Source organism: Falco biarmicus, chromosome 6 (assembly GCF_023638135.1).
Source record: "Falco biarmicus isolate bFalBia1 chromosome 6, bFalBia1.pri, whole genome shotgun sequence".
Taxonomy (NCBI): Eukaryota; Metazoa; Chordata; class Aves; order Falconiformes; family Falconidae; genus Falco; species Falco biarmicus.
Window position 1 is genome coordinate 58274472 of NC_079293.1, and position 15588 is coordinate 58290059.

At 36.6% G+C, this 15588-nt stretch overlaps 1 protein-coding gene across 2 annotated transcripts in view; it reads right to left on the reverse strand.

The window, feature by feature from the left end:
• Positions 1 to 305: 305 nt before the first annotated feature.
• The window catches only part of RNF217 (ring finger protein 217), a 64535-nt gene continuing 49252 nt past the window's right edge, over positions 306 to 15588 (reverse strand). For both annotated transcript variants that reach the window (XM_056343321.1, XM_056343320.1), the window contains 2 exons: positions 8570 to 8641; positions 306 to 6568 (listed from right to left, as the gene is read on the reverse strand). In XM_056343321.1, the coding sequence (XP_056199296.1) occupies positions 6495 to 6568; positions 8570 to 8641 (146 nt within the window). In that variant the 3' untranslated portion in view covers positions 306 to 6494. The remainder of the gene's footprint in view (positions 6569 to 8569; positions 8642 to 15588) is intronic.

The window sequence follows — 15588 nt, forward strand, 5'->3', positions numbered from 1 at the left end:
TCAGATGGTTAGTTACATAACAAAGACCGCTGTGCTGTTTAACTGCATTTTAAAAAAAAATATGCAAAATTAAAAGCCCTGAAGAAAATATAAAATGCTGAAATCTGTGTTAAGTAATTTAAATACAAAAGAATTAATTTTTGCTGGTATAGCTCAGCAAAGCATTACTGAAACAACTTCTTATGAGATCACATTTTCCAGTCCAAATTCACCTTCAGTCATTTTTGCAACTCAAGTTTCAAATTATGAAATTTGGAAGGAAAAAGGAGAGCATTTATAAATAAAAATGTATAACAAATGGAAATATGGTAAACATTTTATTATGAGATGGTAAACAGTGAAATGTAAATCTACCCCTTTCCTTGCAATTTCTGGACATACAACAGCAGACCGTAAATTGGACTGAAGAACTCTTAAGAGCACATTTTTAATGCAAAAAGATAGTCCATGACTAAAGACTGAAACCATCTGCTTACCCAGAGCTTGCATAACGCATGAAAATGTTTCTTGACTGCATCAGCACTTTAACAGGGCAGGTTTAAAATATCTGAACAGCTTGTTAGGATTCTGTAAGCAGATTTTCCTTCTAAAAATGAGGTAAACGTGGCATCCTGTTAGTAACATCATGCTCAGTGACAGCAGTATAAAATTTCAACAATACTGGTTTTAGTCTGACAAGTTTTCAACAAGGTGAACACTGAATGGGGTTAGCATGCAACTGTGTTTAAGCAGGTATGTGCAAAATCCATCTTTATGCTAAAAATAAACAATTCAAATATTTTTACGCAATAAATTTCTCCTCTTCTTTTATCCATCCAGAACACCTCAGATTAATTTTTCAAGTTTTGATAAACCAAATAAGCTTCAAAAGTTTTTCTTTTGCACAATATGCATTTTTTAATAAACTAATTGCTATTATAATGACTTTTTTAAAAAAACCCATATATTTAGAAATAAACAGCTGCAATTACGCTTAGAAATGTATTTTTTTTTTTACTAGGGAGTAAGTAATTAAAGCTTATAAGACATTTTTACCTTTGAAATCAGAGCATGCACTCTAAGATCAATTTTCATTTTCCTACCTTATGGTACTTCACTGTCAGGCTAAGAGTGATTAATTGCCTAATAAGAGCACGCCATTCCTTAGTGGACAGAGAACATATAGATCCTGAGCCCATATGCACAGAAAAATAAGAATCAGCCAGGAAGCTGCAGTCCTATGCAACTGCAACAAGTTGCATTTGTTAGTTTTATTAAGACAGAAGTTTGAGTGTGGTGTTGTGTTATAGCTTGAGCAGTACTTAAGTGAAAACACTGCTAGTCTTGCAGCTGAATCAAGGCTCAGCTCGTTTTTCATGTAACAGTAGCAGGAGGCTATCAAATATATCAGCAATATAACTTTTTAAATGTTGTGTGCCCTATTCTTCAAGTTTATGTGTTAAGCCTGAAAAATAATGAACAGCTGTAATTCCAAATCTTACACTGTGCTACTTACTATCTGTTACAACGAAGAAAGCAGAATTCTAAGAGATTTTAGTCAACACTGTCTACGGATGTTGTTTCTAACTTTATTAGTGACTCAAAGCATTAAGAAGTCTCTTTATTATATTAAAAAACTAGTATTCCTTCCCCTGATAATTTGCTTTAATAAAAACATCATTTTGAAATTCTCCCCTACTCCCTGCCCTCTCCTGCATGTACTAAACAGCACTAGCTTCACTGGGCAAGTGAGAGGACTGGCTCCATAGTGTTTTGCACTTCTTCAAAGTGAACCAGATTTTCAAGTTGCTACCCAATGGCTACCAACACACTTCCAGATATTTTTATCTAAATATTTGTGACCAAATTCCATACTGGCATAAAAATGCATACAACTTCTCTGATTTGATGGGGCTATGACCGGTATCAGGAATAAAACTGACCCACCGCAACTATAAGGCTGCAACGTTACAAGAAACTAAGAAATTATCTCTCTAGTAAGTTTCCTCAGGAAGGATTCTTTCCATCAGCAAAATCAGAGATCTAATGTAGATTGTAACAGTAATCCATGGTTCTTATCCACAGCTTGGACCTACACAATTTTCACATGAAGAATTATGAACGGTGCAAGGGTTGCTTAAGAGACAAACCACCACAACTAATTAAAAAAAAAAATAATCTCAGTCTGTATGGCAAACTGTTTGGCCACTGAATATTAAGCAGCTTCTCAGATCTAACTAGCAGGAGAAACCATTCCACCACTGACGAATTTGTATCCTCTGACAGAATTACTGCCCTATCTTACACACCACTTAACATCACACAAGCAAAGGCAGTCTTTGGAAGAGCAGAAAGCCCTTTGGCTGAAAAGAATACCCGACGGTGATCCAAAATGCCTTCTAGTTAAATTGGCAATAGTCCCTGCAAATTAATATTTTTAATGAAATGAAACTTCATGTTGATCAAACTTTCCGAACCAATAAATAGACATAAATTAAAAAATCCCTAACATACCACTAAGAGTTATGAAGTCAGAATTAGTTACATCAAAATCTAACACAAAATCCTCCCTTACTTACACATCTGCGCTGCCCCAAAGATAACAGATCACTCAGTGCACTGTATTTTAATCGACATTTAAAAGATATAAATATACACAGGTGGGGAGAACTGAAAACTAATAGACTTCGATGTACAGAACTAAAACTGATGGGTCACAGCAACAGCACAAGGCTACTCTGAACTGCACTTCTGCCTCTTGCTTTTATTCCTACTCAGCTTCTTGTTCTCCCTGGCTAACAGACTGACACAAGGAAAAGCACAATTATTTTCCAGTCACCAGCTCCTGGATAAGCTCTGCAAATACAGCTAACTATGCTCTGAGATGCTGCAGCAATCAGAATCATCCTGTCCCTGACATGGTTGAGCAGCCCTGAAACTTGACCCAATTAATGAAACACAACAAAATACTCTTTGTGAATAAAGTAGAGAAAGGAAAAGCCACCCCCTCCGGACTGGCCCATCCATCCAGCCCTCCCCAGCAGAAGCAGGATGGGGCACACACAGCAGGGCACCGCAGGGAGGGCGACAGCTGCACGCCTGCCCCGAGGCCCGAGGGCATGGGCAAATCTGTTTCCAGGCAAGCCTGCAAAAGGCAGCTAGCGTAGAATGGATTTAAGCATTTCCTAGTCTGAATATAGGTATCTGTGAGTAACAACTTTGCACAAGGATAAATATTCTTAAATATTAAATATGGTGAAAGCCAACCTGATGATCAACTATGATCAGCATATAATAGCGTGAAATCTGCCTTAGCAGGTTAATTCAGCTGCCTCATGAAGTTTTCTGCTAATAAAGATGGAGTAGGACAGTCTGACAGTTTCTTTAGAGTACAGTTACAAAACCCAAAACACGTTTACATAGTAAAAACATCTCTGAATCTCCTTAACAAAGTTCATTCCATTTCTTTCACACTGATAAATTAATGCTTGTAAAACAAATTACATGACTTTGATGTAAGATTTCCTGTGATATGAGAGGAGTAGTTTAAAAGCTAACATTTTATTGAATTAAGTTTGGTACTAAACTACTTAATTTTTCAGTTGGTTATATTGCATATTGATGAAAAATTGTATTTTTGTACTATTAAAGGGAGAATATTTTTATATGGATGGAAAAAGACTTCCATATCCCTACTCTGCCTGGCTCCTGAAATCTCCTGTTTTACAGAAAAACAAAACCAAACATTACTGTCATTCTTTTTTTCCAACAGAGAAAGCAAGATTAGAGTCTCTCATCTTTACAAGTTCAAAGATGCCTCTTTTTGCTAAGTGTAGAAAGTGAAGAACCATTTCCCTTTGATTTAATCTGTTCTGATAAAATCAAAATGGCCTAGATGAAGTGACAATGTAGGAGCTATGTGTTCCTTTCCTCCACCCACAATGACATGCTTTCTGAATATAAATAAGTGCAGATATATTATCTTCCCTTTTATGCTCTTTATCTACCATCTTAATTCCACATCTTACTGAACTCCCATCAGAAACTGAAAATGGCAAACAGCAGAGTGAAAACAACTACAAAGACTGTAAGAATACCTCACACATTTATAAAGAACCAGGAGAAAAAAGGAAATTAATCCACTGTAGAGTTAATTACAGATAATCTCAAGTACTAAAATATTCTCAAGTGGAATAGTTTGACACCATATTACAGACTGCATTGCAAACCCAAATCTATCTATCCATATATATCTCGCTCTCTGAGGTCTGAAGGTTTTTCTAAATAATACAAAAATATCTTCATTATTTGACATTTAAAGAGAGGAATAAAAATCCCTGAGTAAGCCAAAGACAACTGATATGTATAGCCTCAGAAAACACACTCAAAACCAAGCCCAATTTTAAGGCAGCTTCCAACCTCAGACAGAACAAAATAGAAAACTGCTGTGTCACAGAAAAAGAAATCTAATTAACAGGTGGATTTGCATTGACAATAGGCTTTGAACTTTACTTCTACATGCCACTGCTTCCCCACTTAATTTGCAAATCGTAGAAAGGTACTATTTCTACCATTAGGACAACTGGGTCAACATGCCCTTGAATTTAAATGGAAATATTAAGTACTTGTTGACTACTATGGTGTGCTTGTACACAGTTTCAACAAGAGGAAAAAAAACCAACAAAAACCCAAACCCAGAAGCTGACACAAAACAAGCATGCTAGCCAGCTATGGTAAGCTGACACCTGTGTTGCCAGGTAAAGAAAATTCATCAGTTTCTTCCACAAGAAATCAGTCTTCTTGAAGTCAAAGTGAGTATCTTACAACAGTATTATGTTGGTGGGGCAGAATACTATTTACTTAAAAATTACAACTAAATTCAGATGTAATAATTTTCAAAGAAAGCGGTGCAAAGTACATACTCTCAAATGCTATGATATCTGGGGGCCGACATTTTGAAGTCTGTAGACTCTTTAGGACATTACTCATCTCCCTGCTTTCCCGTCTCCTCATATATATACAAACATATATATATATATATATATATCTATCTTCAAACACACACACTGAAAAAAAAGTACCTTCACAGTATAAATCCAATCTTCTTAAGATCAGCTTGTATTTTTAAAGTATATATATATTTCTCTTATTCAGTTCCTTTATGGTTTCAGTGTTCTACTTACACATTTGTTTTATTCATATTTTTCTTTTAAATTATATTTGTACAATAAATTTGGATTATAACTGAAAATGAAAACACGCTGTAGCCAATTCCTAATGCTGAATTACATTGCTCTTGTGGCAACGTGCTGAGAAAGACGTCCGGTAGCAAACAGTGGTACTCTGAAGTTAGGAAAAAAAGAGCAAGGATAGCTATTCTCTTCAGATCTGTAATGCAGCAGGAAGAGAAACACTAGAAGCAGAGAGTAAGAATGAAATGGTCTCCTAAGAATTCATGACCCCTCCCCTTACCCAAAATTCAGAGATTTTCCTCCCGAGACATCAGTAGATGCTCTCAGCCTTATGTAGCCTACTTAAAAAAACCCTGTGCTATTTAGGTTGGAAAAATTTTATCAAGTCAATCTTCACACAACTAGAGTGTAGCATGTGTATTATAGGCCAAGTCAGAATAGAAGAGCAGGTTTCCAGCTTCCCTGTAAATATACTTCAGGGATATCTTGGAACAGAACAGGCCACTGACACTTTTTGTTATCTAAACCCTTTAAATTTCTTCTGTACTGGGAGAATTTAAAAACGCAGTACTCTTCCAACAAATCTGTCTAACACCCCACCCCACCCCAATCAATATTAATACACTCATAAATTAAATAGCGAAGTGAAACCAATCAGTATATTTATAAGTGTCATGGAGCTTCAATACTAAGATTTCCCTCTGAGGCACTACAGTTTGGCAGTGGCAATCTACGCTCTTGCCCACTCGCAGGAGGACTCTGAAGATAACCAGCTGTCGTGCTCTGGCTCATGATGGGGTTTTGGTATGCTGAACAGAATGCTGTGTGATGGAAGTTATTTACAGAAGTAGTTTTTAATACCAAAAGTAGTATGCTCAGTACACAGTAAGACTCCAAACACTTCTAAGCATTTCCCCCTTAAAGGCCAACACTGAAGTTAAATGGAGCACATGTTAGCAGTTAAATGCTTTCTTCACAGGCCAAATCGGTAGTAGAGTTGTGGCTACAATACAGACTTTGATTGTCTAGTTCTGAAACTCAAGACTCAAAAAAAATCCTCCAAAGTAATAATTAAAAAAAAACAAACCCCAAAACATTTAAAAAGCAGCAGTCAGGGGGCCCATCTTGTTCAGAGTGCACCAGAGCAAAGAGGCTTTCTGGTCTGCAGTAGTGTTTTCAGCTGAGGGAAGATGGCAGGCAATCCCCCATTTTTCTTCCAGGGCGGTGGCTTTGATGCTGTTACCAGCACTGTATTGCTCTGTTGCACAAAGTGGGTATAGCCCTTGCAGGACCAGCTCAGTCCACGTGAGTAAAGGTCCATCCTTACCAGGGCATACCTGTCCGTGACCTTTTCCTCTGCTTTTTACAAAGGCAATAGATAGGAAACACAAATAAACCTGCCAAAAGAAAAATAAGAATGAAACCATAATTAAATCCAATCGTTTGAGCATGCATTATGCTCTTTCAGTGTATGCAGAGTATTCAGATGCAGCTTTCTATGTTTCAAGAGAATTTAGAGGCATTTGCACAAGCAGAAAAAACAGTAGCCTGCAACAGTTTCTTTAGTAATGAGTTAAGCTATGTTTCCCATTTACAACAAGTTCCTGCTAACTCTACTCCCATCTCTGACAAATTAATCCCTGAACCGTGGTGTTTTGTATAAGAAACAAGCTTAAAACTTCTAAAAGCACTTGGGCAATCCTTTGAGTTAAATCAGTCTTGGGTTTACACCTTTTTCAACCAGTTTCACATGCAACAGAAGCAGCATGTTATATATATATTTTTTTTTTAAAGTATTTATTTTTACAAACATCCTAATCATTGCAAAGTAATACCAAATGTTTACCCTTGCCTGGGCAGAGAACTATTTATTCTTAAAAGTCTTTTGAGAGAAAGGAAACTGTAAAAGGAAAAATACATGAATCAGATTTATTCAAGTGACAAACAGTTTGTCATAAGGTACTCTTTCAAAACTAAGCGAGAAGCATCTCCCCTGTCTCTTGCCACTAGCTGAAATGGTGAAAGATTTCCTTTTCAGACACCACTACAGTAACAAAATGTAACAAAAGACTACTAGAGTAGTGGTCACCAGGGTCCCTGCTTTGCTCAATAGCCTTTTAAAAGGTGTAAAATGGTTCTCAGCTAAAATCCTGAGACTACTTTAAAATTTGTGTTGTCAGTAAATTGCTGTAATTACCTCAAAACCAAAACTTTGAAACTGTTGGTTTTTCTTTTTTGTCCCCTTATCTGGCCATACCTAGGATGGGACATCAATGGAATAGTGGGTATTACTGCAATTATTGCTACTGTACTATTGCAAAGCCCTCTTCATTTTTAATATAAGCAAAAGAGTGGGTTTTTTCCCAGCATAGATTATACCAGATTGCTGAACAAAATAAAACTTTACTGGCATTAAAGAATCTTTACTGCCTATATTTTTGGCATAAAAATGCCACTAAAAAGAATAAATTTTTAAGATGGATAACTAAATATAGACATCTATCTTCAGTGAATCCAACTCAGAATACTGATCTTGTTAATGTAACTGTGCTGTTATATTTCAGCTTTATTATATAAAAATAAAGGTGCCACATTCCAACAAGCCTCAGGGCTGGGCACACACTGCAAGTTTTCAATGCACTAAGTAGATCGGTGAAGAGTTGTGAAGAGCATGATCCCCAGCTGACATACTACTGCCAACATAAATAGTGGATATGCACTTACATGAGCAAAATCATACATTTCTTTATTATGGCTTATTTCATTTCTGCAGGAGAATTAAACTGAGCCAGGCAAAGAGCAGATTTTCTAGTATAACGACATCCCCGTTAACACAACTGTGTTAACAGAGCTTTGATACTATATGAAATGAGTTCACAGAACTGTTTTTTGTGATGTAATTCAATCTGGCAGCCTATGCACTGAATAAGATTGAGACTGACTCATCACAATTTGCTGCTTTTTTGTTGCTGTTGCATCTTCAAGCTGGAAGGCTTTTGGGACTATGCCTAGTGCCTCAAAAATCTTACCATGCACGTGGGCCAAGATCTTAAAATTGTGATCCGTGCTTAACGGGTGGGCCCAAGTCAGCCAGGCCCCAAGACTATGTTTAAATTACTTGGGCCTTTTTACTAGTTTAACTATGTTAGTTGAAGTTTTTTGGTTCAGAAAACCAAATAATTGGGGGAAAAACTAATTAATAAGCATAAAATGCAAGTAGGAGAAAAAAAAAGATTCTAAAGACAATTTTTTTTAAAAAAAGTCACATGCTTCATACTAAAACACTATCTATGAAAACTGCACTTTGTGTCCACTTCTCTGCAATGAAAATACTGAGATGTCACAAAGAAAGTCACTGCAACATCAGTATAAGACTCATCCACATATGTAAGTCTTACCTATTACAACAGCTATGGCTCCCAGTGCCAGTCCCAGAACCAGTATTAGGGGTGTAATGAGTAGTTTTCCAGCTGAAATGCAAAATTCATTAAATCAAAGTGAGCACTTTATTTTTCCCTTTCCAACCATCTATAAATATCCCGATACCAGACTCCGAAAAACTGGTACATTTTTTTTTAAACTTTACCAGGATTCCTATTTGTACATTCATCCTACAAACCCAGCTAGGAGCTATCGCCACTCAGCCAGCTCTTGCACTCATTTCTCTCTGCCCTCTTCACCCACCACAAATCTCCAAGCACAGCTCATTTTATACATTAACAGTTAGCCTGCATTTACTTCTGTTTCCATTCTGAAATCCATCAGGCATCGACAGGAACACGATAGCTATAAAGCTACTATCATTTGGCTTCTCTGGAATCCTACTGCACAGCAACGACCTTGGAAAGGTGCCAGGCAAACCAGCATCTTGAAGAGTTTTAGGTCAGCTCAAGGTGATGAGACCATCTCCTCTAAATATGCTTCTGCTTGCTTTAAAAGGCAAAGGTGAAGTCCTCATGTACAGCTGCGATTTAGGTCTAAATCAAACCACAGCCAAGTCTATTTTGGATCAACATTTAAAAGGATATGTTGCCGCTCTTATGTGAGCAAAGTAGTGAGGTGGTACCAGCTAGAGCATAAAACTAAGAACAAATGAAGTGTGCTCATATTCTTTACTTGCGATGAGTTCATGATCTGAGGAAATGCATGGAGGGAAGGCAGAGCTCCTTCTGAAACACTGAAGTGGAAATCTGCACTTTCAATCCAAGTTATCTTTCTTGTGTTGCATGCTTTCAACTGAACAGCAGAATCTCCCTGGCTGTGTTGGCTCAGTGGTTGGCTCAGAGATGTCACTTGTCTTAACTGTTTGAAAATGCAGCAGGGCAGGCATTTTTACTGGTACACCAGTAGTCTGATCAGGGATTTGAAATAAAGCAATTGCCTAAGCTAAGCAAGTGTTTGAAAGATCACCTCTAGAAAGGGAAGAAAAGAGAGTTTGTTACCTCTCTCTTCCCTGCTTTTCCCTCTCTCAAGTCACTTGCATCAGATTTCAGTAAATGCATTACTTCATTCAGTAATGATGCAAACCTCTCCATAACCTGAGCCACTAATTTGGGCAGTGTGAAGGAAAAATGAGATATTTTGGAAATATTTACAGCAGTTAAATGAATTGGTCCTTTTCATGCTGTTTTGATAGCTTTTACATTTCATAGGAGTGTTGTGGGTAGGAAAGATTAATTCCTAGAAGAAAAAAACTAGCAAAATTATTGGTATTACTGTAGTTGTTAGGCATCCTAATGGCAGACCTTCTTACAACTCCACTGTGCTGCATTCTATAGGCACAGACGTTGTCAAATAAATTATTCACGTGTAGACAGGAGAAGGAATGTAGCATTGGAAAACCTCAAGAAAACTCTGAAAATGAGCAATTAAAAACATGTAAAAAAAATTACCAGAGCCTTTAACCATTTCAAAGTAAACCTTATAACAGGTTGTTTTAAAGTATGAACTATCTTTATTAATAGCTAATTAAAATGCTAGAAAATTATGACATTTTGTACCAAAATTATTAGAAACAAACCACTGAACTGGTGACTAAGTACACAGAAACAGAGTCTGCAGAAAGTGCTAAGATAGCTTTTGACTGGAATAGTTTCTTTGCAGCCACAAAGAATGGTTCCTAAGTTAATTCAGTTCAAGAATTTGTTTACTTGCATTTGACAAACTACTCAGAGCTGAAATAAAGCCTGAGTGTCTTTTTCCTTTCACCTTTGAGTATACAGTTATGAGTATTGTGTAGTTCCAAGATCTTACAGGATAACATGACCTTTCATCGTCATAGGACGGTATCTTCTTTTGGTTATCAGTGCATTCTTTCTAAAGATTAAACTTTAAAAAACAAAACAAAATACTTTTTCTCCTTATATATCTACCATATTTAAATCCTTTATCTTTTTTTTACCTCTGTAAACTGAAATTAAGGAACAAGTTAATACAAGGTGAACAAGAGCTGCACAAGTTACCATCAGTAAGAGTACAAACAGCAGCGATCACTGCAAAGCAGCGGATACGTACCTTTTACTCCAATCATTTTTATCAGCATTGTATGAAACAATTATAAAATGCTCCATTTGAACATGCTCTGAATTGAACATTACTTTCTATCAGATTCCAGTTTGACACACACAGTTTGTTATAGTGTGAAGGATTATGAGGCTCTTAATCCTAGAGGGAACTGTGACAACAAGAAATGCTGCTGAGATTAAGGATGTTTATTGCAGGCACTAAACTTCCCAACCCACCATCCTATGTCAGCTAACTCCAAGACTACTAGCAGAGAGAGCAAATGTAAAACATGCCTCAGAGCTGAATAAAATCTTGGATCATTAGTATATGTGGTGAACTCAGCAGTAGGTTGAGGGTCAGTTTGATAATGTTCAAAGCTAGCTTTTAAGGACAAATTAAAAAGAAATGGTTGTAAATAGAACAAGCCTCAAAAGGGAACCTTTTCACACACAGTTCTACTCAAATTAATGGTAAACAATTTCTCTACTGGATTACTCAACATGAAGTGGTAATGCGATAACTGTATTTGTAGGTGTCTCGGAGGTGTTGCATTACCTGTGACACACAGAATGATTTTTTCCTGCAAAATGAGAAAATATTTAGGGAAATACAAGGGAATATTTTTCCCTTGCATAACTGGGTTTGTTGCAGGTTTTAGGGTAATATACACAAACCCGCTTAAATCCTTAGAGAATTCTTTGCCATGTAAAAAATTAACATATGAGTTTCAAATTTGATCACTAGCATGAGAGAAATAAAGTTCTGTCTTCTAAGTCTAAATGTCATTCTAATGTTTAAACAACAGAGCCACTAGAAGTATCTACTTACAAATCAAAACAGTTATATCTATGCAGAGTCAAGTTCTAATATAAATTTGCATCCATTTTACAAGTGTCTTATCAAGTATGTGTAGGTGACTTCTCACAAGTCACAACAGACTTAATAAAGTTGCTAATGAAGGCTGGATCCTAGAAATGCAAGCTTCCTCCTGTGGTGCTCAAAGCCATGCACACAGAGTGAATCTTGCTCTCTGTCTTGGGACAGAAGTACAGGTCAGTCAGATCCGAAACATGCTGCTTTCAGAATCCTATTTGAAATGCTGTCGACCATGCAAAAAATTTCATTTGTTTTAATAGCATCATTACACGTTGTGTTCTGTTACATACCCATGAAGTACATAGCAACTGATTTTGAATATAATTCACCCAACTGACTTCAAGTGGTACTTAAGCAGCACCTTAAGTACATTTAAGACAGTTCAACACATTTTTCCTTTCTGTACAATTCATCACTAACTCCAGTTATAACCAAACATTCTGCCTTCAACAACTTGGCCAATTGCCAATTCAACAACAAGCTTCATGGAGACTTAAAACCAAGTACATGGGAACTGAGTTTCTGTGGCTTAAATTCCTTCATTCTGATTTTCTGATTTTTCAGATAGCCGTGAATGTGGCACTCTGGACACAGAGGAACATGAGTACAGCACTCTGGCTATAGTATAAACATTCACCTCTCAACTGTTGTGTTGTAAATACTTGAGGCGCAGTTTTGTTGCATGTTTATTATACTTATACTCAGGCTTCACGGGGTTAAAACATATCTTTCAGTTTGGTAAACTGCCAACTAGTATAATGGCTTTGGAAGTAAAATTGCATGAAATTACTATGAGAATGAAATCTCTAAGTCTGCTGGGACTGAAGGATAAAAGCAATTTCACCTTTACTGTACTGGCCACAGTACAAAGTTTCTCTAAAAAATATGCTGGCTAAAGAAGGAAAAGAATTGTCAAATTCACAGACCACTTCTATTCCCAGGTTATCTTCTCCTCCCTGTGATTTCTTACTTTTACAAAACCACTGGTTTATGAAGAAGTGTGTTTAAATTTATGCTCCCATAAATGCTTTTCCCTTATATTTATTACAGAACAGCGTGTGATTATAGGCACAAACACTTGCTTCTCAACAGAAACCAGGACAGCATGCCAGCTTGCCATGAAGCGCTTGTTCCTTTCTACACACCACACCCACCCAGATTTGGTAGAAACAAGCCAAGAAAACTTTCACTGCACAAGACTATAAAATCACATTTACTTAAATGTATTTCTTCTCCATAGCAAGAAAGTAAAGTAACAGAAGAAAACGTACCTAGCATCACCTCACTAGGCTCCCACTGACAGCCAAGATAATGTTCTCTTAATTTCCATGATTTAGCTAACTGGACAGGCAATTCACTACAGGAAACCCAACGTTTATTTCTTGCTACATTTTACTAAAATTTAGAGGCTATGCTTACTATGCTTTTAATAGTCTATGTCTCTGCTGCCATCTCCTCTTTCTAATGTCTTCTGCTGACTCTCAGAACGAACTTTATTTTCTAGGCTTGTACAGTAACACCTACTGATGATAATGCTCCCCTTCTACCTGATAAAGCTGTAATATATTTACATTTACAGTCCTACATACTAGGTATGATCCCTAACTAGAATTAAACATTTCTGGGTTTTCAGTTTGGTCTTAAATGATTAAGACTAGGAAACTTTAGTTCCAAACAAAACAGGAACAAAACCCAACCAACTAAAATCAAATATCATGACAAAGAAGAATGTGATGGAGGGTCAAAAAACAAAGATATGCGAAGGTAAGCAAGCTATTATTACTTACTCTATTTCATGATAACAGAAGTAACCAATGAAACTATCAGGAATCAATAAAAAAAAGCACCAGAGGAATGGAAGTACTTTCTCCACACAACACGTAGTGAAATCCTACAGTCCCTACCAGAGATGTTGTGGAAGCTAAAACTGTATGAATTGGTGAAGTACAGATACATCTATTGATAGTTATTAAGCAAAGGTTCAGATACAAACCTTAACTAAGGAAGTGTCTAAAAGAATGTTTACTAGCAGTAGGGAGTGAGATTGTATTTCTAATTGACCACTGTTGGAGATGAACTCACTAGAGGCAGACCTTTACACTCACCAAATTAACAGGCACAGATAATTCTGCTGAAGTTTTACAAAGATAGCTGATCTTGCCAAATTTCCACTATTGCAGATGGCAGAATCCACAAACTGGACTGACACTGTATCACAGGGATTATATCATCTTGAAAGAAAAGTGTCAGGCGATACAATCCTATAACAACACAATGTCTTCTTAAAAAGCACTTGTTCACACACACGTGCTCTTGTGGGGCAAAAAGTACAAAAATCTAGACTGGGTCACATATGCCAGTCATAGTCAAAATCTAATCCAATAGAGGAAGAGCAGTGAGCTGAATTCCGGAATTCTAATCTGATGTAAATTGTTGAAACTTTTATTTTTTGGTTTTCATGCTGTTAGAGCTCTGGAGTGTTTTGGTAGTTATTCATAAAGCGTATTAGGATCGATATTAAAATTTAGAGCTCTAAAGATGACAGGTATTTAAGGTCATGAGTAACAATGCAGAATTCTTTGAATCGTTGTCAACCTGAGTGTTAACAAGCTATTGTAAAAACAAGGGCATCTGTTACATGTGCTGGCAGGTTCAGCTACCTCTGTCTCTATTCAAGTGATGACCATTCCTGTGAGAAATAGCACCATATGACAGAGGTAGTCCTGGAAAGAAATTTTTAACAGAAAACCTTATGAGAAATATAAGCTTTTGAGCATTGCTAGTCTTTCTTAGTTTACTAATCAATGCAAATCACGAGGAAATGAAAGCAAAATGTCTTATACCTTCTCTGTGTTTTTATAAATACGAGCATCCACATCTTCACCACTAAACTTTAACTCATATGCACTTCCACATTTCTTTACTGCCTCCAAGTCACTGTTTGCAAATAAACTGAATTTCTTTCCTACTAGTAAAAGCTGTTTCTTTTTAAAAGGTAAAGGCTGTGTATTATTGTTTCCTAAAACAACAAAGAGGGAAAATATAAAATAATTTTCATAGTAATTATGTACATGCACCTGTATTTTATGTGGCATTAAAACATGCCAACTGCATATTTAGTTACCTTACATGTAAACTATTGCCAAAAAAAGGACAATAATAATAATAATGTCATTTTTGCAGATCTGCAATCAAGTTCTGTGAGATCTCAGATCTTGCAGATCTATGAAAAGACTGATACGAGTTTTGTGATAAAACCCTCTTACTTTATATTTGTATCTCCATCATACACAGAAGGTTTAATCTTGGAATAAGGTTCACCCGTGATTCTGCATGTGAGCAGCACAGGCTTGGCAATGTCTCTCAGCACAGACTCTAGTATCTGTAATTGCAAATTCCATCATAGGTAACAAGATCCATTTTAAAACAGCTTATATTGTTTCCCATCATGGCTTTTACGAAAAGCTCTTCTGAAACCCAAGTGCTTTGAAACTGTTCTTGAATTTCAAACCTAAGTTTATTCATGAACTGTTTATACCCACGTGCTGTAGTACCAGCACTGTCTAATCTATACTAGATCTCCCCGTGCGATGGAATTTATTTCTACAAAATACATCAGAGTAGGCAAATCCAGTCATTTTGACTTTTCATTCAGTTTCCTATTTATTTCTGTATCTTTAATTCACCTCTCAAATTTTCTTCTAAAGCCTTGCAAGTTCCTGAAATTAAACTAATGAGCCTCAACGACTTACTGTCACTTGTTAAACAAGCATTCCAGGTTTGTGAGTCTCTCAACTTTACAGAGCAGCAAGATCAGCATTCTTATTACCAGGCCTATGAGTTTGTGTGCCAACTCCTGTGTGTTACTCTAAAATGGAAATCACCTAGTTTTCTTACTGGAACACACTTGACTCGGGAGTATTGTTTTCACCAAAGGTCTGCTGACTTCTATTTTCACACGTTCAATCTCTTTACCTCCACCTCTACATTCAACATCACCATTTAATAAACTCAGGAGTTATTTCTTCATCCTAGG